Source organism: Archocentrus centrarchus, chromosome 10 (assembly GCF_007364275.1).
Source record: "Archocentrus centrarchus isolate MPI-CPG fArcCen1 chromosome 10, fArcCen1, whole genome shotgun sequence".
In the NCBI taxonomy this organism is placed as follows: Eukaryota; Metazoa; Chordata; class Actinopteri; order Cichliformes; family Cichlidae; genus Archocentrus; species Archocentrus centrarchus.
Genome location: NC_044355.1, coordinates 11,415,143 through 11,439,104, shown reverse-complemented (window position 1 = coordinate 11,439,104; position 23,962 = coordinate 11,415,143). Strand labels below are relative to the sequence as shown.

The following is a 23,962-nucleotide window of genomic DNA, read 5'->3' as shown; positions in this document are numbered from 1 at the left end:
TATTAACTTTTTTTTTAAGCAAAATAACACAACTATAACAACAAATGTCCATAAAGTGTCAAAGGTTAAGTTCAGTATTTGGGTAAATGCTCCTACATGAGGGGAAACTGATCTAAAACTTGCCAAAAGGTGGCAGTATTGTTCACGTTACTCTTTTTTTTTTCCCCATGTGCTCATAATTTTACAAACTACATAATTTTTAATCTTTTTTTTTGCTTTAAAGCCATTTCATGATGAGCATATTACGTATGTTCAGCATTAAATTATGTCTGAGCGTTTTAACTGTCTGCTCAGATTTTTTATTTTAGTATGTTCATGATTTCTTTTTACAGCATCAGGTTACCTCCACAAAATCACAGAAAACAAGCCATTATTACAGTATCATTATCCTTCATTTTTCTGTTCCTATGCACATAAATTATCATCGCTGCAACTAAAGGACAAGTCCAGGTGAATTGTAGACAGATTAATTGCTAGTTATGTTCATATTTATGTTCATGTTCATATTTAATACTGGTCTATTTGCTAAAGTATGCCCACTAAGAAAAATGCCTAAAAAGGCACAAGAAAACAAAGCCTTCATTTAACTCCCCACCAAAGAGAGCAACAGCACACACTGCCCTCTGGTATGATGGAGTTGAAGAACCAGTTTGTCAGAGACTGTTCTTTTTTAGAAAGATTGTTCCAGTTACTACATGCTAAGGCACTGAGGTAATTTTCCTCTCACTGCGTTCTCAGATGATCCTCGCGGAGCTGTCGATTGAGTAAAAACGGCTACAGAAAGATAGGTGGCTTTGCAGCGCCGCAGGTTCGTGGAGTGGTTGAAGCTGTTCTCTGTTTCATTCGTTTTCCCTTCAGTACCAGTACAAGTCCTTCTTTTCCAGATGGCGTCCTGACAAAAGGGAATGGATGTGCAAAATCAAGTTTGTTCAGTAAAATGTCGCTGCAATATATAATATGATACATGTTGTACATATATATTTTAACACAGTAGCATAAAGAAGCCAAATAGCAACAATAATTAGCAAAGATCACCAGCTTCAAAAAATGATTAGACAGTTGCAGTTTGTCACATCTATGAACCTGCACAATGACTAATTTCTTGATGAATAATTAAGATTAGCTCTGAATCAGGTGCAAAATGGCACATGATTACTCACTTATTATGGGAAGGTAAAGGATACTACTTTTTCTGTGAATTCAGTGGGATCAAAGCTAATGTAAGCATATTAATTCTACTGATTTAATGTATTACTTCCAATTTTCTTTTAGCGCTTAGCGCTTACTTATTCATTTTCATTAACTGTAGAACACTAATGTGAGTTCTGTAACACTATCACTCACACTTTCACATGGGTGAAAATCCTCTGATGTTAGTGTTCTAAGGTTAAGAAAGTAATGATTTAAATAAAATTTAAAAACGGGGGTGTGAGGGGCATTTTAGTAAGAAGCACTTTTTGGGTGTTATTCCTCTAATTTATATCAAGGGACACATTCCTAACACATAAGAATTGGTTTATTTTTCATTTAGAAAATATTTTAAGTTGGGGGACTTAAAGAAACTAGTAAAGGAAAGACAGAAAAATGTTAACTTCAAACAAAATTCCAAAATACTGGAATCTACTAAAAAAACAAACAAAATAGAAACAGTGCAACTTGGTGGTAGCTTTACATTAGCTCTACAAGGTTACACACAGAACTCACTGATCTAATGTAAAGATGCATGTTGCACTAATTCCATTTTGGAATGAGACTAGTAGGGATTATTTAGTAAGTCTTTGGAAATCTCTTTTTATATTTCTTTCAACCCCCATGAAGATTTTGTGAACCTTATTCTAAAGCATTTCTCTGTCTCAGATGCAGTTATCATCATTTTCCTAGATGGAAGCTTTTATAAAAATTCTGTATTATGGCTGCAGAATTACCAGGTTCAAAGGCTGCAGCAGGATCCACAGACTCTCTAAATCCTTGAGGGATTGTCCAGCTGGGAAGCAGCTCAGGCTTGGAACTGGAGGCAATGGGCCCCATTTCTCCCCGGTCGCTCTGCAGCAGGTTGAGCAGGGATGAGGCATATTGCTGTCCAGTCAGACTCAACCCATCTGGAGACAGGGAGTAGGAGATGGTCGGCAACCCAGGGCCCTCTCCAGTCCTGGTAGGGAATGTGGGCCAGGAGCCACGAGTGTTGTTTGCAGTAGTGATGGTCAGCAGACGTTCTGACATAGGAGAGGCCTGTGACTCTGGGTAGCAGTCAATAGCACTAGTCTGACAAGTGCCTACTGTTTTCTCTGTAGGGACAAAGACATAAGTCATAGAATGAAGATAAATTGGACTGACTGTTCTGTTTAGAGTAAAGTGATGCAGTGTTAAGTTTAAGTTCTTACCCAGTTTAATAGCTTTACAGAATTTGTTTGTCTTTGCTGCTGACTCCTTGGGGTTGTAATCTTTCTTGAGAGCACGGTTAAAATGAGCATCCACCATGCTGTTAATGTCCCCCTGGAAGTATGTCAGGATGACAAAGTTGGAGTGCTTCTCCACCTTAACGGCTATTGGACTGTCTGTTCTTTCCTCCATGGGTCAGCTGTGACTGGTGAACAGATAATACAGGATGTTTTTGATTTATTCACAATCAAACAAAAGACAGCTCAAACCCTTCTGAAGCAGTTCTACTTTAAAGGTTTAGAGGATGAAAAAGGTTTTATTCATTATTTCCCAACAAGCTAGTTCTCTTCTGTTAGTGTCATTATCAGTCTTGTTACTTAAAAAAAAAAAAAAATTCACATTCACGTGTTTTATATACTTTGACAGATATACTAAACCCTATCTGATCCATTTTTAACCACAAGCATATTTATTCATATCACACACTGCTGACATGATGATTAATATGTTCAAACACTGAACACAAACAGTCAGACTGCAAAGGACAACTTTCACTTTGTTTAAATTTAAGGTCCATAAATGATAACTACTGCTAACATTACCTCATATTTGATAACCCAGCAACATATTTGATGGTGCACCAAAAAAAAAAAAAAAACCTGTGCAACAAATGACAGTAATTATGATACCTGGACACCTGGAAAATCACTGAACTAAGAAGTTCGTTTGTAAATGAAAATCTGCTTTAGTTATATTTTTAATAACTTGTTTCTCTTACCTGACCTGATGATGAACAAAGGTGACCAGGAAGTGCAACCTAGCATTGACTGGTTGATAAAGGCAATAATGAGAGGCAATAGTTGGAATTGGCTTCTGTTTAAGCACCCGAGTTATGGATTTGACTCAAAGAGCCGTCAGACGTTTTCTCGTCTTCTTTTCTGCTTTAGATAAAATGTTCTCACAGAGACTCTAAAGTTACTAGATGTGGCAGCCTGGGTGGGCGTGTGAGCACACATGAACACATGAGAGCTATGAACAGAATGCTATCGAGCAGGTTTCCTCAGAACCTGAACGACAAGCCAAAGCTTAAAACAATCTGCAGCACAGTGTCAAAAAGTTTTTCAGTTCAACTGTAGCTTGTAAGTGATCCTCTGTGAACGTGTCTTACAGTATAAAAATCAAATAATTCATTTTTCAAGTGGATGGCCATAGATGTAGGGGTCTATAGGTAACTTGTAGCTTTCTCGTCTTAAGTGCTAAGTCTGTGTAGAGTATCATCAGTAATCATCATAAATTCTCAGTCAAATAAAAAAAAAATAAGACGTGTTCAGTTTTATTTGTTACAAAAAAAAAATAAGGCCATGGGTTAAATTAATTCATGCATGCACAAAACAATGTTCACTCACAGGCTCACTGATTGATCAATGCAAAGCTACACTTTCATTATTCTGTGGTAAGCAGTGACAAATGTTTTATAGGTTATTAGAAAATATACTTTAAAAAGTCAACTAAATCACTATTATATTAGCAATCTATTGAAATAAAAACTATTATTGTCTAATATTTGTATGACATTTAAATAGATTAGAATCTGATGTGCATAACATTACATTTACTCAACACTTTATGCTTTTCTTTACAAGCACAAACTAAACACTTGCCAAACAGCACTTCAATATAAGGATATTAAAAAAAAGGAATAAATTAAACTGTAAGGCTTTTAAGACGTTTACTGTTCTCACAATGAATACACACTTTTCAGAACACAATTTTTACTCTCACACAATTTTCATGACTGAGTTTAAGTCAAAATTCAAGATTGCCTCTGGATCCATTTTCTCCCTGAACTAGAGATGTATTTTAGCTTTCCCTACACATAACACATGGTGTTTATCTCTTAACCTTTCGGTTTGTGTTTGTAATTCAACAACAGAATTAGAAGAACGTTGAAGAAATCATCCAACTGCCTTCTCATGCCCCCTGGTGGTGATGGTGGTGGTTTAATGCTGCTGTTGATGAGGAGTCGGAGACCTATTGAGAGCTGCCAGAAGCAAGTGAATCCGAGTTAACGAGATTCTTCTTTTTGCAGCGGTCCCCCATAGTCACAGAGCGGCTCCAGTCTGAACACAGAAGACAAGAAATACAAAAAACAAATAAATATGTCAGCCATATGGCTTTTTTGCTGCAATATGCCATATGTCAAAATGCATTGTTTTGGTGGGTACCTGAGTATTCACTGAGTCTCAAACGTCCACAGCACAGGTGGATTCTCCACTGTTTCCTCACCTTTTCCTTTATCAAGCAATGGAACAAAAACACAAAGAAACCTATACAAGAAAAAGAAAAGCAAAAGAAGAAAAACAGACAGAATCACTTTCAGTTTGTTGTGTGTGTGTTTTTTTAATTTGACATTTAAAAAGGAATATAGATTTAAGTGTTTTAGTTTATCTATTTCTCTTAGCCTTGAAAACACTCTTAAGGGTTTCTTAATGCTTGTGATAATTCTAAAAAGAAGACCATTTTTTAATTTGCTTCTTTGTGAGATGAGAAAAGATAATTATAAAATCCTTGGAAAATTCAATAAAGAATTACAGAAGTGTGACACGAGTCACACGTGTGTGACTAGTGTCAAATTAATAGTAACTACAAATCGGATTTACCCTGCAAACTGTTGAGGACAGTGAACGGGTATGCCAGAACTGCTCTGGCGGGTCCAAATGAAAAAAAGCCAAACAACCACGTCAGGCCTAACAAGACAGTGAGACTGGCAACTGACTTCACGTCGAGCACAGAGCTATGGCTTTTTGCCGACAGTTTATTGGACCCCATCCGTTTAATTTGGATCAGAACCACGATGAAGACAGATATGTTGCACAGCAGGATCAGTCCAAGAAATGCCACCACTGTCACGTAGAAGACAACATCTTTCTGCAGCCAGCAGCTGTAGGAAGACAAGGCAAAATGGATCAGTCAAAATATAATTTACACTGGGATCAATAACAATGTCAGCAACATAATTCACTTATCTGAGCCTCTACTGAGAGATGACTTGTTCATTAACTAAAATGTACATGGCAAATTAAATATGCCAGCTTCACTGTTTCCATTATATTTTGCATTTATCCCCATAAACTAAACAGTGCAAATCAGTGCTCTCTTGATTTTTTTGTATTAAAACTAGATTAATCACATTTCTAAGCCAGCATTTGTCTCAATTATACTCCAGAGCTGCTGTACTTACAAAGCATCAATGGAATGAAGAACCATTTCATTTTCTCCATGTGCAAGATTGCCATAGGCATCTTTATCTATGGCCAGCACCAGGCACACTATTACTAAAGGAATACCTGTGAGAACACAAAACATCCAGCTTTATTCTGTTTATCCATTGCAATTATTCAAGCCTGTCCTGCTGAATTCAAGCAAATTTATGTCCTTTTACAATAAATAAATTCAGTTATTTTGATTTAATTTGAGAGTCGAGGTTTTGTTAGTCCTCTGGTCCTTTTCACACTGACAGCACAAGTAAGCCACTGCTAAAGATTTAACATTCCTGTTCTAATACACATTTTTACACATAATACACATTAAAATTTGTCTTACCCCATCCTATAACACAGAACTTGAGGATGTAAGATGGAATATAAGTGTTGAAGACTTTGACAAATGCAAGATACATGTGCACAGCTTCCAGGCCCATCCACATGAAGGAAGCCAACAAGAAATAGTGGAGCACTGCAGCAGTGGCAATACACAGACCGTAGTTGGAGAAGGATGACAGCCAAGTGTTAAGAAGGAAGAGCATGGTCAGCCCCTGCAGTGCAGCTGACAGGTTGATGAGTATCTTAGATGGGTAATCTTTTCGTAGCTTCCTGTTTGAAATAAACAGCAAGTGAGACCCCAATACAGACTGATACTTTCAAAGACACTCCAAAATTACCACTATGTACTACTGATTTTGAGGTTTTATGTGTTATTATGTTTTATGTATTATTTGTTCTTGTGAAAAAGTATACATACAGGCTCAAATATGTACACACACCCACACTAATATTTGGTTAAGTGTCCTTTAGCAAGTTGCACTTCAACCAGATGCTTTTGGCAGCAATCAACAAGCTTCTGGGATAATTCTGGCTGGATACTGGAGCACCCTTCATGCCAGAATTGGCTGGTTTCCTGGCATGGACCTGGCTTTTAAGTTTAGTCTGCAAATTTTCAACAGGGTTGAGGTCAGTGCTTTGGGAAGGCCATTCCAGAAGCTTAATATTAGCCTGCTTTATAAATTCCAAAATAAGTTTTGATGTGTGTTTTGGATCACCAAACTGTGTTCAAGTTTCAGCTGTCTAGCTGTTGATTTGAGGTGAAGTTGAAGAATTTGGAGGTAGTACTCCTTCTTCATTATTCCGTCCATTTTGTGCAATGAACCAGTCCCACCAGTCCCACAAAACACTGGAAGCATGCTGCTACCACCGTCATGCTTGACAGCATTCGTAGGTTATCTTTACTCCTCCAAACATATCTCTTGTCATTGTGGCCAAATAGCTTAATCTTTGTCCGACCATAAAACGTTTCTCCAGAAGGCATTTGACTTGTCCATGTGGGCAGCTGCAAATTTCAGTTTTTCTCCCTTGTTAGGCACCATGCCAATGTAAAACTCTCTTCACTGTGGACAGTGATGCTGTGGACAGTGTTCCAGCAGTTCCCACTTCATTGCAGGCTTGAGCCTTGCTTTGTTCCTGAACATCCTAAATTTCCTCTCATCAAAGGGTGATGGTTTGGGTCTTGTTCCAGAACTTAGCACAGTGGTGACACATCTGAATAACTCGTACTTATGTGTACAATTGTTTCAACAGATGATCTTGGAATCTGCAGTCATTTAGAAATGGCTCTAAGAGACCTTCCCAACTTGTGTAATTCTACAATTCTCCTTCTTAGATCTTCACTGAGTTCCTTGGACTTTCCCATTGTTCTGAGTATTGGCCAATCCAATGAGTGCTGTCACACAAATTCTTTTTATGCTGGCAAAGGTGAACTACACGTTGTAGTCCAGGGGTATTCAACTCCAGGCCTTGAGGGCCGGTGTCCTGCAGGTTTTAGATGTGTCTCTGCTTCAACACACCTGAGTCAAATATAGAAGTCATTAGCAGGACTCTGGAGAACCTGACTGCAGGAGGTAATTCAGCCATTTGATTCAGGTGTGTTCGATCAGGGACACATCTAAAGCCTGCAAGACACCGGCCCGCGAGACCTGGAGTTGAATACCTCTGTTGTAGTCAATCACGATCACTCAATGAGAAGTTAATAGGCCTTGACCTTGTCAAGTTAAAAGCTATTGTAGAACCTTCAGGACCACTTATTAAAATATTTAAATGAATGTATATATATATTGAGTTGGTACACTTTATTATTGTTTTTTTTTTTTAAGTCATTAAAAATGTATGCTGTACAATCATTCCACCCTGAAAAAAGAATAACTCAAACAAATCACTGAAAGCTCCAAATTACTTCTGGTACAAATATGGAAACTTCTGACCACAACTGTAGCTGCCAATAAAAATGTCATGCACTGGAAATCAAAGTCAGTATAGTATTAGTGTATGTTGCTTACTCAAAAATAAGGTAGGTGAGGAGGGTGAGGCCCAGAAAGATGGAGGATATACCACATCCAAGAAATGATATCACTGTCAAAATCTTTTCATCAGTCTTACTGAGAGGGGTTCTGTCTACGTTCTGAAACACAATACACAAACAAAACCTAAAAGTAAATATTTGTAAGTAAATACAACACTGGCATCCCCTATAATATATTAAGAAGCCACAGATATGGAGAGTGGGGCTTTTCTTCTCACAGCTATTTGAAAACTAATAATATGATGATAACAAATTGTTTTACACGTGGTGGCTTTAATACCACTATCTCCCATCGCTGGCAGAAAAACACCCAAGCAGTCAGCACTGACCAGATTGTACACAGTATGCTGGTGCTTGTAGGAGTTTGTTCTCTGGTTAAATCTATAAAAAGCAGATTGATGACTCACCATCAGCACAGCAAAATGTGTGAGGTGATCACAGAGACAGCTGGTCTGATGAGAAGAAATGCTCTCAGTTTCACAGCCGCTGCTGTTCCAACCACCCCGCCCACCTGACACACATACCAGCAAAGATACACACACACACACACACACACACACACACACACACACACACACACACACACACACACACACACACACACACACACACACACACACACACACACACTTATATTGTTTGATTAAACCTTCTCATTAACAGATGCACAGATTCCAGTGTTTGGAAAGTTCAGAAGTAGTGGAATAAGGCTCAATTATAGTCATTCATCTAAATCCAAGTATATACAATACAATAAGTAATGTTTAACTCACCATTCTTCTGAAAATCCCAAAACATACATTGCACCTTGTCCCGTGGCTGTAAATATTGGGACATGATGATGATGATGTTAGTCACACACACTTTCATATTACTGACACACTGAAAAGCATTGGTATGTCACCTTTTTGGGATTATGATGACTGAAGGTCACCACCACTCGATCTTTCAGGTTGATGACATGGCTGTCATTGATGCTGGCAGATACGATATATGAGTTTAAAGTCCAGTTGCTCTGTGATGCATTGTTTATGTCCACATCCTGTTTTAAACCAATTGGTTAACAAATTAACAACCAGATGAAGTTAGTGAAGGCAGTAAAGTTTTATGAAGGCTTTTTGTTTAAATGTAATTCCAAAATAAAACAAAATAGCATTTGACCGCAAATCAAGCTATTGATCAAACAGCTGATAGCCTGTCTGTGGAGTAAATATCAAGCCACATCCAAGTGCCTGTTGGATAAGTGTAGTATGAAAACTGGAAAACTGGAAAGAACTAAGCTGACCCTGTCCAAAGGTAGCAAAATCTAGCTACCGCTCTTATTTTTTAATTTTGTAAAAATTATTGCCTGCCACCACAGGAGGTGACTGCATCCAGCCGAGAAATCGTATGGCACATGTAAAACCTTAAATTGCCCCATTACAGAGAGCCAGATATAATATAGTTTTCTGTAGTAACAGCTGTTAGCAGTTGTGCTAGATGGAGCCAGATGTGTCCGTGTTCCTATTTTTATGCTGTGCTAAGCTTACTTTCTCCTCACTCTAGCTTTCTGAATTTGTGCTATAGATATCAGAAACAAAGCAACGTTTTCTCTCAAAAAATCAAAGATGTAAACATTAGAACTTGCAAACTGGATTTTTAAAGAAAAAAAAACAAGACTAACAATTAGGAAACAAAATAACAAATCATAACAGAAGATAAAGTACCTGGAAAAGCTCATGTGTTCCATAAAACTGAAACTGAACACGAGTTGTATTTCTCCCTCCAGTAGGGAAAAAGCTGTTGAGTGCAGAAGGCAAAGAGATGGTTGCATTTGCAGTGGGATGTGGTTTATTCACAAAGCCCTGGTCCACAAACATCTGAAAAAATTAAATAAAACAGGGTCACATTGCTGCAGATTATGTCAGAACAACCTGTATGGCTCATGGAGCTTTTCTTGTTAAAACCTAATGTGCCATGATTGCTTGAGGCCACAATGTCTGTTTCTTAGAACAGTTACCTTTATTTTCAAGGGCATTGTTGCACTAAAAATGCCTTACAAGCAGTCAGGTGGAAACTTTTATTTATTTATTTTTGCATTGACTTCATAAATATGGCATTTAATTAGCTTTTATTTATGACTTTTGTAACTAAAGGAAATATTTCATATAAAAATTTGCTTGCCTCTTCATTATAATATTTACAACCTCTCACCTCTGGGCTCATAGTTGGTAAAACAATGGACGCACCAAAGGTGAGACCACTGAAATCATCTGGATCCACATTGATCATGGAAAAGCCCAGTGAGGGAGCTGTTAAATTTGCAGATTCACCTTGAAATTCCATGTTGTCCCCCATCCTATCTGTTAGATTGAGGAAACTTTTTCCAAGGAGGAAAAGCAGATAGATTAACTGATAGAAACAATGCACAGTACATTTCTGTAGAACAGTGGTTCCCAAAGTCAGTACTGCGGCCCATTTAAAAACCAGAAAATCCACCTCGGATTCAAGAGGAACAGTGTGGTTTTAGTCCTGGTCGCAGAACGCTGGACCAGCTTTTTATCCTCTCGAGGACATTCGAGTGTGCGTGGGAGTTTGCCCATCCAGTCTACATGTGGATACCCCAAGGGACAACGTCCCTTTGGGTGTCCTGTGGGAGGTTCTGCAGGAGTATGGGGCATCTGGCCCATTGTTGTGGGCCATTTGGTCCCTGTACAACCACAGCAAGAGCTTGGTCCATGTAGCCAGCAATAAGTCAGTCTCGGGTGTTGGACTTCGCCAGGGCTTCCCTTTGTTACAGATTCTGTTCATAATTTTTATGGACAGAATTTCTAGGCGTAGCCGTATGGCGGAAGGCTTCTGCCTTGGTGGCCTCGTCTCTGCTCTTTGCGGATGATGCGATCCTGTTGGCTTCAGGTGGTGGTCTCCAGCTCGCAGTGGAATGGTTTGCAGTCGAGTGTGGAGCAGCTGGCATGAGAATCAGCACCTTTAAGTCTGAGGCCATGGTCCTCAGCCAGAAAAGGGTGGAGTGCCCACTCCAGCTCAGGGACGAGTTGCTGCCCCAGGTGGAGGAGTTTAAGTAACTCGGGGTCTTGTTCACAAGTGATGGGAGAAGGGAACGTGAGATCGTCAGACAGCTCACGACCGCAATAATGCAGACGCTGCACTGGTCTGTTGTGGTGAAGAGGGAGCTGAGCATAAAAGCGATGCTGTTGATTTACCGGTCAATCTACCTCCTTTCCCTCACCTATGGTCATGAGCTGACCGAAAGAATAAGATCACGAATACAAGTGGCAGAAATGAGCTTCCTTTGAAGGGTGGCTGGCCTCTCCCTTAGAAATAAGGTGAGGAATGCAGCCATTTGGGAGGGGCTCAAAGTAGAGCTGCTGCTCCTCCACATTGAAAGGAGCCAGTTGAGGTGGTTGAGGCATCTGGCTAGGATGCCTCCTGAGCGCCTTTTGGGTGAGGTGTTCCAGGCATGTCCTACTGGGAGGAGGACCTGGGGCAGACCCAGGACATGCTGGAGAGATTATATCTCTCGGCTGGCCTGAGAATGCCTTGGGGTCCCTCCAGATCAGCTGGTGGAGGTGGCTGGGGAGATGGAGGTCTGGGCTTCTCTGTGTAGGCTGCTGCCCCTGCGACTTGGCCCCGGATAAGTGGAAGGCAATGAATGGATGGTAAATCCACTTTTTATATAAATAAATTCATTTACATTAATATATAACTGTGCACAACAGCCCACACTTTTGGAACCACTGCTATAGAAGATTACAAGAAACTTGTCCAACTTTCATTTTTCTTACTTGTTTGAAACTGGAGTAACATCAGTTTCGGAAAGCAGAATCTCAGAAACAATGCTGACAATGTCGGCTCCAACAGCAGAGTTAACGACGCTTTCGTCAACGACTTCGCTGAGCTTTTCCACTACAGATTCCAGGTGGGAGGGCGAGAGCTCTGAGCTATTACTTAACTGAATATCCACGAGGTCCTGGATCATGTCCACGACCTTAGCAGCATTATCTGGAAATCATTAACACTAGAGTTAATTTTTGTTTTGCTTGCTTTAAACCTGTGAAGAAATGGGAATAAAATCAGACTGAATATTGATCCTCTTACCAGGAGTGACAGTGATATTGTTAAGGTCTGATATTGTTAGATGTTGATTGCAGTTCTTCATGTAAGGGTCAGCCCAGCTGGTCATGTCAGTTTCAATGTCTAACGTACTAAACAGAGAAGAGAATCAGAGAGAAGGAATAAAAAGAGAAGACATTAAACATCTTCATGATCTGATCTAATTTAATTTGTTGGACTAAGTTGCATTTTATCCATGTCTTTGTCTTCAGCTAGTAAGAGCATTGCTCTTTTCTGAAAATACTGCCAAAAAAACAAAACAAAACAATCCTCTGCTGATAATTGTCTTAATAAACCTCAGTGCTTTAATTTTTCACTAACAGACCATAAAACCTATTACCCTTATCACACAGTCATTCCCGCTTCACAATGATGCAGCGACTGAAGCATAAAAAAGCCCTTCATTACACTAATAATTCACTTAAAGGAAACTGATTTTTTTCTGATTGAGCTGAAGGCTGCCAGCGATCCATCAGTGTTACGTGTGGGATCTGAACTTGCACATGGTGTGGTAGAGCGGCTGGAACAGGGCATTATATGAGGAACTTTTCTCGTCTTGCTGGGCTGTCTATGTGGGAACAGATTGCTCTGACAAAACTCACCAAGATCTGACCAAGTTAAAAGAACAAGATACAAAGAAGATACAAAGAACAGTAATTTATCAAGATAAACTGATATTTCATAGTCAGACAACTATGAATTAACTCTTGTCTCAATGAGCTCAACAATCACACAGGCCTACTACATAATTATCTGGAAGATATCGTGTAATAATGTGCTATAAAGCAATCAAACCTCCAATATTTTGAACTGCTTGATAAACAGTGCCATTAAAGAGTCATTGCCTCTGGTCAAATATTAAATCTAATGGTTAGTAACATAATAACGTCTTACCAGAGTCTGAAGGCTCTCTCAGATGTTGGGTCAATGCATCCTATTTCTTGGATTTTTTGTGGAAATTCTTCAGGCCATGTGTATTTTCCATGGATTGTGAAAGTAGTATCTTCTAAACAGTTTCCTGGCACTGAAAAAAATGCTGTCAGTCTTCCATAACTTAATCTACATTTCTGTTTTTATTTGTATCAAAAATACAGCTTACCTATGTGTTTGAGTGTCAATTCCGCAGTTTGTATAACAGTAGAGCCATTTTTATACTTTGGTGCCAAGGCAGCATGAATTAAAATTTCAATTTCTGACACGTTGTTTTTGTTGTATTTCTGAACATGGAAGGTACAGTAATATCTGGTGATGAAACATGCAGTTAGTAGTTACAGAGACACTGATTTGAGCAAGAGTGGTTCCTAATTTCATAATGAATGAAGAAACAGATATGGGCATATTTCTTTCTTTCATATTAATTGTCACCTACTGTTTTTGCTGGTCATGGGAAGCCTAAAGAAGGAAGCAGAGAGCGTATTAAAGCCTAACTGCAATGGTTCTTTTTTTAGTATTACAATTTATTTACACAACACTGCTCTATAGGACCTGTCTTGGTATTATAATTGACTGCATACTCACCATTAAATCAGAATAATGCTCCATGTTCCTATAAAATAGAAGAACATATTTGTGTAACAAATATGTAAAAAAAAAAAAAAAGATCTTAAATCTGCAATAAAAATGCAATCTTATTGCACCCACCTGGCAGCAGTGTCTTTTACAACAAGATTCAATACCGTCATTGTCTTATTCACCTCTAAATGCTCTTTCACCTTTTGCCAAAAACAAAACAAATTTACTCAAACTGTTTGTTTGTTTGTTTGTTTGCTTGTTTGTTTGTTTGTAGGTAGCGTTCCAGTGCAATTGTATTAGGGTCTTACCCATTTCTCAATAATGTCCTTTGGATTCATAGGGCTGCCAGTCATGTTTAAGGCCAACTCAGCTCTAAAGAATGTATCTGGTCCAACTGCAGGGATGTAAAGACAGTTAAACTTTACAGCGTGTTTGCAACTGCAACTGTCATGATTACTTGTGAAACTAAATAAAAAAAAAACATCTCCTCCATTGTCTCAATTCTTTGTTGAAAGCCAAAATGTTGATGTGTAGGAAGCCACGTGTGTCTGTTTACCAATGATGCCAATGTTTTATTGTTTAGCAGGGTCCTTGTGCAGATCCAGTTCCTTCACTGATTTTTTTTAAAAGTATAACAAAGTAAACAGCTGAAACTGTTTACTGAAGAGGAAATGAACAATGACAAAGAGGATTCATAAACGTGGCTTACGTGAGTCAGTGTACTGACCAGCAGTGTCATTGAGGTCCACAGGCTCTCTGGTGGTTGATGTATTCGCTGGTTGAATTGATGGACTGGGAGTCAGAGCTGCTTCTGTAAATTAAATGACATCTTTATTACAGATCCCTCAGATCTGTAATGCCACAGGGCATGTCAGGATTGTCTTGCAGACTTTGTTGCACATTATCATGTGCAACAAAATATGACAACAATAATCAATTTAGACAATGCACTGCTAATTGTTATATATATTTTTTACAGGCATTCTCACTTGGCGTAGTGATACTAAAGCTGACAGTTGGTGGAGGTTTTGTCGCCTCAGGGAACCATTCTGAATGAAAAAAGAAAGAAAGCCTTAAGTACAATTAGCTGTATTCAGAACTGCAGGAATGAGCTCTGGTCCTAATTATGTCTGCAATGACTGAAATTTTAATTTTTAAAAAAGTGGGTGCAGTTTACATGTATGTGTATGTGAGAGTGAAATGTACAGGGGATACTCACCCACAGGAAGTACAATGACGTCCTTAGCCTGAACTGACAGATTGAGGAAGTGGGAAGAGAAGGGCAAACTGAGCAACGCTGTAATCTCTGTCTGAACCACTTCAACATCAGCAGGAGGAGTTACATTTACATAGACTTCACAGCTGGAACTAGAAATGAACCCCAAATGAATGCATTAAGTCTACACGTGAACTTGTTTGCATCCCTCACATATCCTGTAATTTGTAATCTTTCTTTTCTGTGTGTTCTAATGTCATCTTACCACTTCCCACAGACTGAGTGTGATAACACTTTCCATCCCTGAAAAAACAGAAATCTTTCAGAACTTTACTGACAGGATGTTTGCTTTTATTTGCTTACAACTTCCCTCTTTGCCTCAGGACTGATCTCGGTGCTTGCACTGGACAATTACTTCCTCGGAAAATAACATCTAAAAGAGCCTTTCATTTGTTCTCTAATTAGCTTCTCTTTGAGAACATTACTATTCCTTTCCATGGAAAATCTCACTGAGGACTCCTTAAAGAGGTGTACCTGAGGTTGGCGTTCATGTTGAGCTGCAGAATTATTAACTATGTGGCAGTTATGGCTGCATGGGAACACAGAACACAGAAATTAAAGTCAGGAGTGTTACAATGACAGTGCACCAGTCACCATATTTGTTTGTTTTGCATTGAGTATTCTTAGGTATACTGAGAGGAATGTTTAGCTATGAAAAAGCATCTTACCATGGGTATGGCACAAAGACACTATAGATAGATGTGTTCTTGGGGAAAATGCTCTCCAGCTGGTAATAGATGACAGAGAAGGTCAATTCCCGTGACAGACAAATTTGAGTATTTGAATTCTGGTAAGGTTTTCTTACCCAGTTTCTAGTAATGTCCTCTGGCAACACCCCAAATGTTCCAGCGTTTGAAGTGTTAAATATGAATGTCTGTATTTTGATTTGGTAGAGTGACCATGCTAAAAAATTAATAAAGAAGATGAAATTAACTGCTGTGAAATATGAAAATATAGCAATGTGAAGCTGCATTTTCTTTGATCTCAAACTGCAGTTAATTAGCAGTAACATGATCTCCTCTCTCATTTAATTTTCACCTTTTTACATGTAGGGGTGAGGATACTGAATAATTCTAAAAATGTGTGTTGATAATCTTTAAAAAATCTTTAGCAGTAATCTTATCAGAAGACTAAGCCCTAACCATCTTAAAATGTTTTAATGGCAGCTTTTTAAATATTCCCAGTGTTATTTAGGCAAGTTGAAGATTTATCAAAAGATTTCAACAATAGTAGACACCGCTGGACACATTGCAATCACAAGCCTAACACAGAGAGACAGGCAAAGATTCAAGCTCAGATTCACCAATGGCTAATTTTAAACCCAATATGCCTTTGGATTGTGGGAGGAAGCCTGTGCAGGATTAGGAAAACAAACAAACTCCACACAGAAAGACCCCAACCAGCCAGCAGGTTAAAACCTAGAATCTTCTAGGTGAGAAGTGCCAAAGATTTTGACATTTTGGCCTAAGTCCTAAATTGGCATGGTTTATTCCTTCAGACCATACAATATACTATTAGTATAGTTACCAAAACTAACATTTTGGTATGATGTCACTGGAGGAAAAGTCATGAGGTCACCAAAACTGACTAAAGAGCATGAATGCATCACTAAACAACATTTCAAGAGTTTAAGGACAGGCAGACTGATATGTTTTCTATAATGTGTTACTCCAAAAATGTCCCCAACACAAAAGCTCAAAGTGAGGCATTTGAAATAATTTACCTTTGTTATTAGAAATCACATTGGGGAAGATTTTCCAAAAACATCTCAGGACTGAAAATGTTTTTAGAAATTTGCATTGAGAATTTTTTTTTTTTTAAATGGTTATCATTGCCCTTGTGGGTCGTGCTTTATAAAAGAATATTTCAGAATTTGGGCCTCAACAGCACACTCAAAAAACATCCTCACAATGTTAAAACCAAAACTTATATTTTAGTTCAAATTTGAACCATTACCTGAGTATTATCAGAAATGATAAACGTCCTTTAATTGAACATTCAATTAAAAAAAAAAAAAAGAAGAAGAATTTTTAGGTAATATTTGCTTATGTTGTTGGGAAGTTCCCTGCCAGATGGAAAACTGTGCATAGTCCAGACAGCGTAAACTGTAAAATCATGAAATGCAACAATTGAAGTCCACAGTGTATTTACCACAGTTCAGGTTGCTGTCAGACGGAAGATGGCAGTTATGGTCCCACAGCTTTAGGTCCCAGCTCACCACATCTCCATCTGCACAACTCAGGCTGCTCAGTTCTTCACGACTCCATTCTCTGGCCCACATCCTAAACAGACCAATCTCACCGACCAGGTTTGTGCCACTCACTGGGTGCATTTCACCATTTGGGCTTACATAATGAGACACCCCAAGAGTGAGAGTGCCATTTTTGGACAATTGCTGGCTTGTTTTTAGATCTACCTCATCCAGAAAGCTACTGTTGACATAGATTCTTAGCCGCTGAGCTTGCCCTGACCAGGTGAGACAGACAGATTGCCATTCATTCAGTATATTATTATTTTTCCATTGCCTCTGTTTTCCAAATATCTTTACAATTATTTGTCCATTTTGGCCTCCAAGTCCCAGCTCTGTCTCTTTGTTTCCTGGAGCTTTGTAATCAAAACCTGTCCATTCTGTTAAAACGGTGCGTCGTAAACTCACGCATACACTTAGCTCCCTGAGGGCTGGTACCACAACCCCCGGTTGTAACCGCCACAAACAAGGTAGGGGCTGAAACAGCAACTTCTTACCCCACAGACTCGTACTAGCAGAGGCTGCTGTGATTAGTACATGGGAGGAAATTAAACAGATGGAAAGAAATATGAGAAGCCAGAATACAGAGTAAAGCATAATGTAAGCTATTGACCAAAATAATAACTTTTTTTAGTCACTCACAGGTCATTCCTGTTATTTAGATATCAACTTTCCCAAAAGAGGTAATTATAATTTTTTTTTTTTTTTAGAAGTTATTCTGTTTTTACAGATACAAATTTAATGGCATAGCATGCATTATTTTAGAAATTTGCAAGTACTCTGAAATTAGTTCATCTTACATGAATGTAGAGGACATGCTGACACGATTATACACAAACCGACGGCCAGAGAAGACAGACTTCTGATGGAGTTCATGACAGCAGACAAAACACTTTCTGTGCCAGTCAAGTGGTCATCTGCTGAAGGGCGACAGAAACATTCATTCATTCACCTTGGAAAAAAAAACTAACAAAAAAAAACTAACAAACAAAAAAAAACTTAACAATAAACATACATGTGTGAGAGAGGACTTACCATGGTCTCGCTGAATTCTAAAGATTAATTAGTTTTAAGCAAGCTGAGCCCTAAGACTGCTGGACAGCGTCACTTTTTACTCTATAAGAAGACCTCCACACCCTGTTCCCTTAGTTCCCTGAGTTACTCATTAATCAAGGGCAGTAAACATTACTACCAAACAAGGAAATTTTAAACACATGCCCACATGAAACCTCTGCAAAAAAAGTGTCTCCTATAAACACATTTAAGTCCCTTTTGTTCATTATGTGCACTGAGTTTAAGTGATTTTTTGACAAAACTTAAAAGTAAAAACAAGCGAACAAAGGAAGTGCTTTCATTTGACATACCGTACCTATTTTGTGCAAATGTGTTCAGGAGACCCCTTCTGACTCAATATGTAACAAGTTTTATGTAAATGGTTGCTACATTAACCGTTTTCCACGTGTGGGTGAACGGTTAGTGAAATATTCTAATGGATACCGAGCATATATGTAGAAGCTTAAATCAATGGATTTGTTTCATAAACACAAAACATAATCGTATAATTTTTTTTATTGCTTGTAAAAGCAGATTATTTCCAGGTTAATTAAGTATGTTCCACCTGTGGCAACAGGGCTGCGTGCGTGTGTGCGTGTGTGCGTGCGTGCATGCGTGCATTGATGGATGTGTGCTTAATGTCAGTCAACAAGTTAGAGTAATGTTATTGTATGTGTGTGCCTCAATCATCCTCTGGTGATAACTGTTTAAACAAACCTAATTAGCTTTTCTGTGTGACATATGCTCAGATGCACACACCTGAAGTCCATAGTACGGCTTTGCTTTAAGTCTGAACAGTTTTAATAACCCATCAATATTGCCTTTTTTATGCCATAATATCCTGCCGTGCTAGTAAACTAGGAGACTTAAATGCTCCATCATTTTTTGTGTGTGTCTACACTACCACCAAGTGGTCAAAAAGTATATTGCAATTGCACAGTTTTGTGTGACTTATTAATTATTAATCCATACACAATTCACAATATAAGTCTTACCTTCTGGAGGGTGGTTGTGGTAGTTATATCCAAGATTTCATTCCAGCCTGCAAATTCTTTCAAATAAATACAATACCTTTCTTTTAAATATATTTGCTAACAAAGGTCTCATTCATGCATTTTAATTCCCCTCTCTACTCCTACCTTCCAGAGAAGCCAAGTGGGTTCCCCAGAGGCAATATAAGAAGGCAAGATGTGACGTGAGGTGCTCAGGTGAGGGGGGGCTTATATTCATTAGTCTGTAGCAGGTAGTCGGGCTGGGAACCTCTTCTGCGTCACAAATGATGTAAAATGACGGGAATTCCCAAACACTGCCTCACTGTGCTGAGTTGGGGGGAAACTCATAGAGAGACAGACCAGAGCCCTGTTCATGCAAGCATTAAATCAGTAATGAGTCTATGAGATACACATTGCCTGAACTTTACTGATCACTTGAAGTAAGTTTTTATATCATTTCTGTGTTGACCTTTGCAGATTTTGGTATCAGCTGTATTTATTTTACATGTGATTGTCCTTATATTTTGTGAGTTATGCACATTAGATTTTAGCATTCACAAGACCATGTACTTTTTAGGGCTGACATTTGTGCAGCAGGAAGGTGGTTAACAAAGAAGACCATGGATGTTTACCTAGTTGAGGCTCATCTCTGTGCTTTTCTGCTCCTGGTAGGTCTGATCTTTTTCCATTAACAGATTTATAAACTTCAACTGTTCCTGTACCACAGTTACTGCACAAAAGTCTCAAGCAACTCATTTCTGTGTGTTTTGCTAGGAAAATTCTAAATAGGTGTGGCAATGTTTTGATGATATTGACTAAATCTGATTTTTTTTTTTTTTTTTTACAATTTTCATGAATTTGAAAGTTAGTATTTGGTATGACCACCTTTATTCTTCAGCACAGCCCGAACTCTCTTAGGCAATCTTTCTCATAATTTTCTTGTAGTAGTCTTCAGGAATAGTTCTCTAGGCTTATTGAAATTCTTATGTAAGTTGACTTTTATTCTGTTCTCTGTCAAGATAATCCCACATTGCTTCCATAATACGGAGATCTGATAGTGTTCATCTGCTTTAATGCTTGCCACTTCTTTAGTCCTCCACTTGTCCAGTTTCCTCAGACTTTTTAAAGACACACAACAGCATGCTGTAATATGGTTTTCAGCTAATAGTGCATTTTCAACTAACAGGCACAAAATACTATTTTATGCCTGTCAAACTGTGTTATGTTTGACATTTTTCATAGATTCAACTAAATAAATTGTTTGTTTTTTTTTTTCAAAATGGTTTTATTAAAAAAGTGTCTAAAGATAACATTTAAAATTGGAGCTTTGGTAAGTTGTCTGTTATGTGTAGATGCAAAACTGTTACATGCCTTTTTATGCAGCCAATGTCCAAAGAACAACTTTGAGAGTCCTTCAGAAACAAGGAAAAATGTTTCTCAAGACCACTTTAAAACATTACAAGAAAGTCTGGCTCCTTAGAAGCAAAAGATAAAGAAATTGTATTGAAAACTTCACAAGTTTATTTATAACACAGATAATCAATATTGAAACAAGGTGAGTATTCCAGATGGCGAGGTCCAAATCCACAGAACAGGTAAGTCAAAAACAAACGCCTCTCTCTGTCAACTCACAAGCTCCTCTCTCTGAGAACACCAGGGAAATCTGCACTGATAAGACACACAGGTAAGGAGATGGATTTTTGCCAAGAAGTGATAAAGAGACCAGGTCACTAACATAGATAGCATAACAATCAAGCAGCAACTAATCAGCGTTTTCACCGGTGGATGAGAGGGTCGGTTCACTACACCTTTAGGCCAGGGAACGGGCCCTTATTGTTGTTTGAGCTTATGCCTCAAATGACACTTCAGAGCACCCAGACTTCTTGGAGTCGCTGAGTGGAGTGCTTGACGGTGCTCCATCCATCATCCTACTGGGAAACTTCAATTCTCATGTGGGCAACGACAGTGAGACCTGGAGGGGTGTGACTGGGAGGAATGGCCTGCCAGATCTGAACCTAAGTGTGCTGTTATTGGACTTGTGTGCAAACCACAGTTTGTCCATAATGAACACCATGTTCAAACATAAGGATGTCCATAAGTGGACATGGCACCAGGACACCCTAGGCCACAGGTCGATATCAGACAGAATTGTTAATTTGATTGAGTAGATGGATAGAAACGTCATTTAGTCCTGAAAGTCCTAAAACTTTTAGAGAAACAAGTGCTACAAGAGTATTGCAGCCTGCTTGAACTTGAACATTTTCCTTCTTTATTTTAACCATGTGCTGTTATCTTTATAAAGGCTCCAACTTCTTTTACTTCTCACAATTTTAAATGTACGTTTCCTTAGGTTTGCTGTATGCTGGTGCAATCTGAGCCCATCTGTGATCAGACAGAGTTCTTACACCTTAATGGCACTTGTGTTGCATGCCCTACATGTGTGCCTGGAGAAGAGCTCTCAGAGGTAGCACATATACTCCTACTTAAGCTATCATTTATTTTCTGGTTATGCTACTTCGCTCCTTCTCTGTAATAAATGTGATTTTCAGGACTGTGGCTTTGGAGATGGTGGGGAAGGCGTTTGTATTCCATGTGAAGAAGGAAAGTTCAGCACAGAAACAGGTGTGGCTCCCTGCAGAAGATGCACTCAGTGCACTCTGCTGAACCGCCGTGAGGAGGCAGCATGCTCACCCACCAGTGATAGCCTGTGTGGACAGTGCCTCCCAGGGTGAGTTATATCCACAGTGCCAACATAAACATAAGTGACATTTGATTTTGTGTTAAGCATTATTGTGTTATGTGTGCAGGTATTACGAACTCAGGAGCATGGCTGGGGAAGTGGAGTTGCTGTGCTTACCTTGTTATAGTCATGACAAAGTCCATAAAGAGTGTTTGCTTTTAACATCTCAAGGTTTTAAAGCACGTAAGGTCCAGAAATAGACAGCATATTTTAACAACCTGAAAAACAGTTTTGCTGAGTGCTGATTCTTCAGAGATGTGGATAAGGAAAAGTTATCTGTGGTTCTGTTACAGACAGTAGCACCAGCTCACCTAAGGAAATTATCAGAGACCCAGAAGAGAAGAGTGAGTTACTCTGTGAAGGGTTATGAACATCCATCCATCCATCCATCCATCCATCCATCCATCCATCCATCCATCCATCCATCCATCCATCCATCCATCCATCCATCCATCCATCCATCTTCTCCTGCTTATCTTTATTAGTCTTGTATTCAGTTTGAATTGACTGCCTTTCTGTGTATTTAAGGAGTCAAAGAAGAAACTTTTTCAGTGGTCCTCATTGGTTCAGCAACAGCTTTCCTGATTTTCGTCCTTGCTCTGCTGCTTTGGGGTTTCCTCCTGATTGCTGAGAAATTCAGTAAGCCAGATGATGCTTGATTCTTCTGCTATTTCTCCCCACCTATTTCTTGTTTGTATGACTAAAAGGGGATCATATACACTTGCTGCAATTTTTTTAGAGAAGTTTCCTGTATATGCTCCCAAGTCTGAAGGACAGGCAGTTTCAGCTGAAGGTTTAGCAAGGTACTTTGATATTTTTACACCTATGCTTTTCATTTATCTATATCAGTCCTTATTTAATCTTTTTCGTCATTTATTACAAACCTATTCAGAGGTCTAAACTCACTGAGCCATGACAATGAGATGCATCCTACTTCTATTGTGATTAATCTCACCACCAACATCAAGCCCTCCAGTCCGAATAAAGAAAGCATCACACGGGAGGAACAACAATGCTTCATCACACAGGAGGTACATTTCTTTGATTTACCTATGGATACATCACTATCATTGGCAATGCATATTGGGCTATAGGACCTTCAAATTTGTGAAGCTGCTTAAATTGTATATATATTCAATATACAAATTAAAGGTTTTTTTAATCTAACCATGAAAAAAAAACAGTAATTATCAGGGCTGCAACTGTCAGTTAATCACTTGATTTATTTTGAAATTAAAGTCTGAGAGTATATTTGCTGATAAAAATTAATTTATAATGATCTGAAATTTTAAAATCTAAATATCTGGCAAGTACTTTGTATCAAACTTGATAATGAAAGCAAAGACTGCTGCTACCATTTTTATTAATTCAAAACATCAAAACATTTCAATCCTAAAATATAGTTTTATGTCAATTTATTTTGCACCCGTATATATCAGGTGATTATCTTACTACCTATTTATTACCCTGTCTCTTTTAATATGTCAACATCAGATGGAGCGAAAATTGCAGAAAATATGGGAGGTTGCTCAAGGTATGTATGTCTCACATCAGCCATTACAACTGTGTGAAGACCTTAATTTTTCTATCAGGATGAGTTCAGTTGTGTAATGTTCTGATGCTGTGCAGGTCAGAGTATTGAGATGCTCGACTATGACTCAGTTCAGGACTTGTCCATCCTGCTTGACTCTGCTGACAACATCAACACCCTAAGGAGACTGGGACGGTCTTTGGGTGTCCCACCTCATGTCATTGCTCGTATCCAAGGCTTCCAGGACCTTTTTCAGTACTTACGCACCTCCACCTACACACTCTTGCCCCAGTTGGCCCAGGCTGCTGTGCTCTTGCCGAATTCTGAAGTTTTTGAGAGGATACACAGAGCTGTGGTGAACAAATGATGACTTATAGACCACAGGATCCATTGCCATGAGTCTAACTGCTGTAGAGCATTTCTGTTCATTGGAGGACTATCACCAGATCACCCAGTTAATCTAATACCTACTGTTGGGACATAAAGGCAT

General features: G+C 38.7%; 2 protein-coding genes across 2 annotated transcripts; one reads left to right on the top strand and one right to left on the bottom strand.

Annotated features, from left to right (window-relative positions):
• Nucleotides 1-4,064: 4,064 nt before the first annotated feature.
• adgrg4a (adhesion G protein-coupled receptor G4a) lies at nt 4,065-15,416 on the bottom strand. The gene is made up of 24 exons (XM_030740113.1): nt 15,383-15,416; nt 15,114-15,151; nt 14,852-15,000; nt 14,622-14,681; nt 14,360-14,443; nt 13,941-14,026; nt 13,762-13,832; nt 13,639-13,666; nt 13,490-13,512; nt 13,220-13,362; nt 13,015-13,144; nt 12,106-12,212; nt 11,793-12,009; nt 10,204-10,369; nt 9,717-9,869; nt 8,915-9,052; nt 8,784-8,829; nt 8,418-8,521; nt 7,988-8,109; nt 5,983-6,251; nt 5,621-5,726; nt 5,040-5,320; nt 4,605-4,706; nt 4,065-4,499 (listed from the first exon to the last, which is right to left on the bottom strand). The coding sequence occupies exons 6-24, from the start codon at nt 13,983-13,985 to the stop codon at nt 4,411-4,413; spliced, it is 2,340 nt and encodes a 779-aa protein (XP_030595973.1). The 5' UTR covers nt 13,986-14,026; nt 14,360-14,443; nt 14,622-14,681; nt 14,852-15,000; nt 15,114-15,151; nt 15,383-15,416; the 3' UTR covers nt 4,065-4,410.
• Nucleotides 15,417-19,821: 4,405 nt separating this feature from the next.
• LOC115786510 (tumor necrosis factor receptor superfamily member EDAR-like) lies at nt 19,822-23,839 on the top strand. The gene is made up of 10 exons (XM_030738683.1): nt 19,822-19,869; nt 21,552-21,665; nt 21,751-21,929; nt 22,009-22,124; nt 22,235-22,285; nt 22,470-22,580; nt 22,681-22,744; nt 22,834-22,972; nt 23,436-23,475; nt 23,571-23,839. Exons 1-10 carry the CDS (start codon nt 19,822-19,824, stop codon nt 23,837-23,839), a joined length of 1,131 nt encoding a protein of 376 aa, XP_030594543.1.
• The last annotated feature ends 123 nt before the right edge of the window (nt 23,840-23,962 follow it).

Coding starts and splice junctions, on each gene's coding strand:
- LOC115786510 (XM_030738683.1), top strand. CDS start 19,822: ATGGATGTTTACCTAGTTGAGGCTCATCTCTGTGCTTTTCTGCTCCTG. Junction 19,870..21,551: donor TCTGTGCTTTTCTGCTCCTG/GTAGGTCTGATC, acceptor ACGTTTCCTTAG/GTTTGCTGTATGCTGGTGCA. Junction 21,666..21,750: donor CTGGAGAAGAGCTCTCAGAG/GTAGCACATATA, acceptor TGTGATTTTCAG/GACTGTGGCTTTGGAGATGG.
- adgrg4a (XM_030740113.1), bottom strand. CDS start 13,985: ATGACTGGCAGCCCTATGAATCCAAAGGACATTATTGAGAAATGG. Junction 4,707..5,039: donor TGTCCTCAACAGTTTGCAGG/GTAAATCCGATT, acceptor TTTCTTGTATAG/GTTTCTTTGTGTTTTTGTTC. Junction 4,500..4,604: donor GAGACTCAGTGAATACTCAG/GTACCCACCAAA, acceptor TTCTGTGTTCAG/ACTGGAGCCGCTCTGTGACT.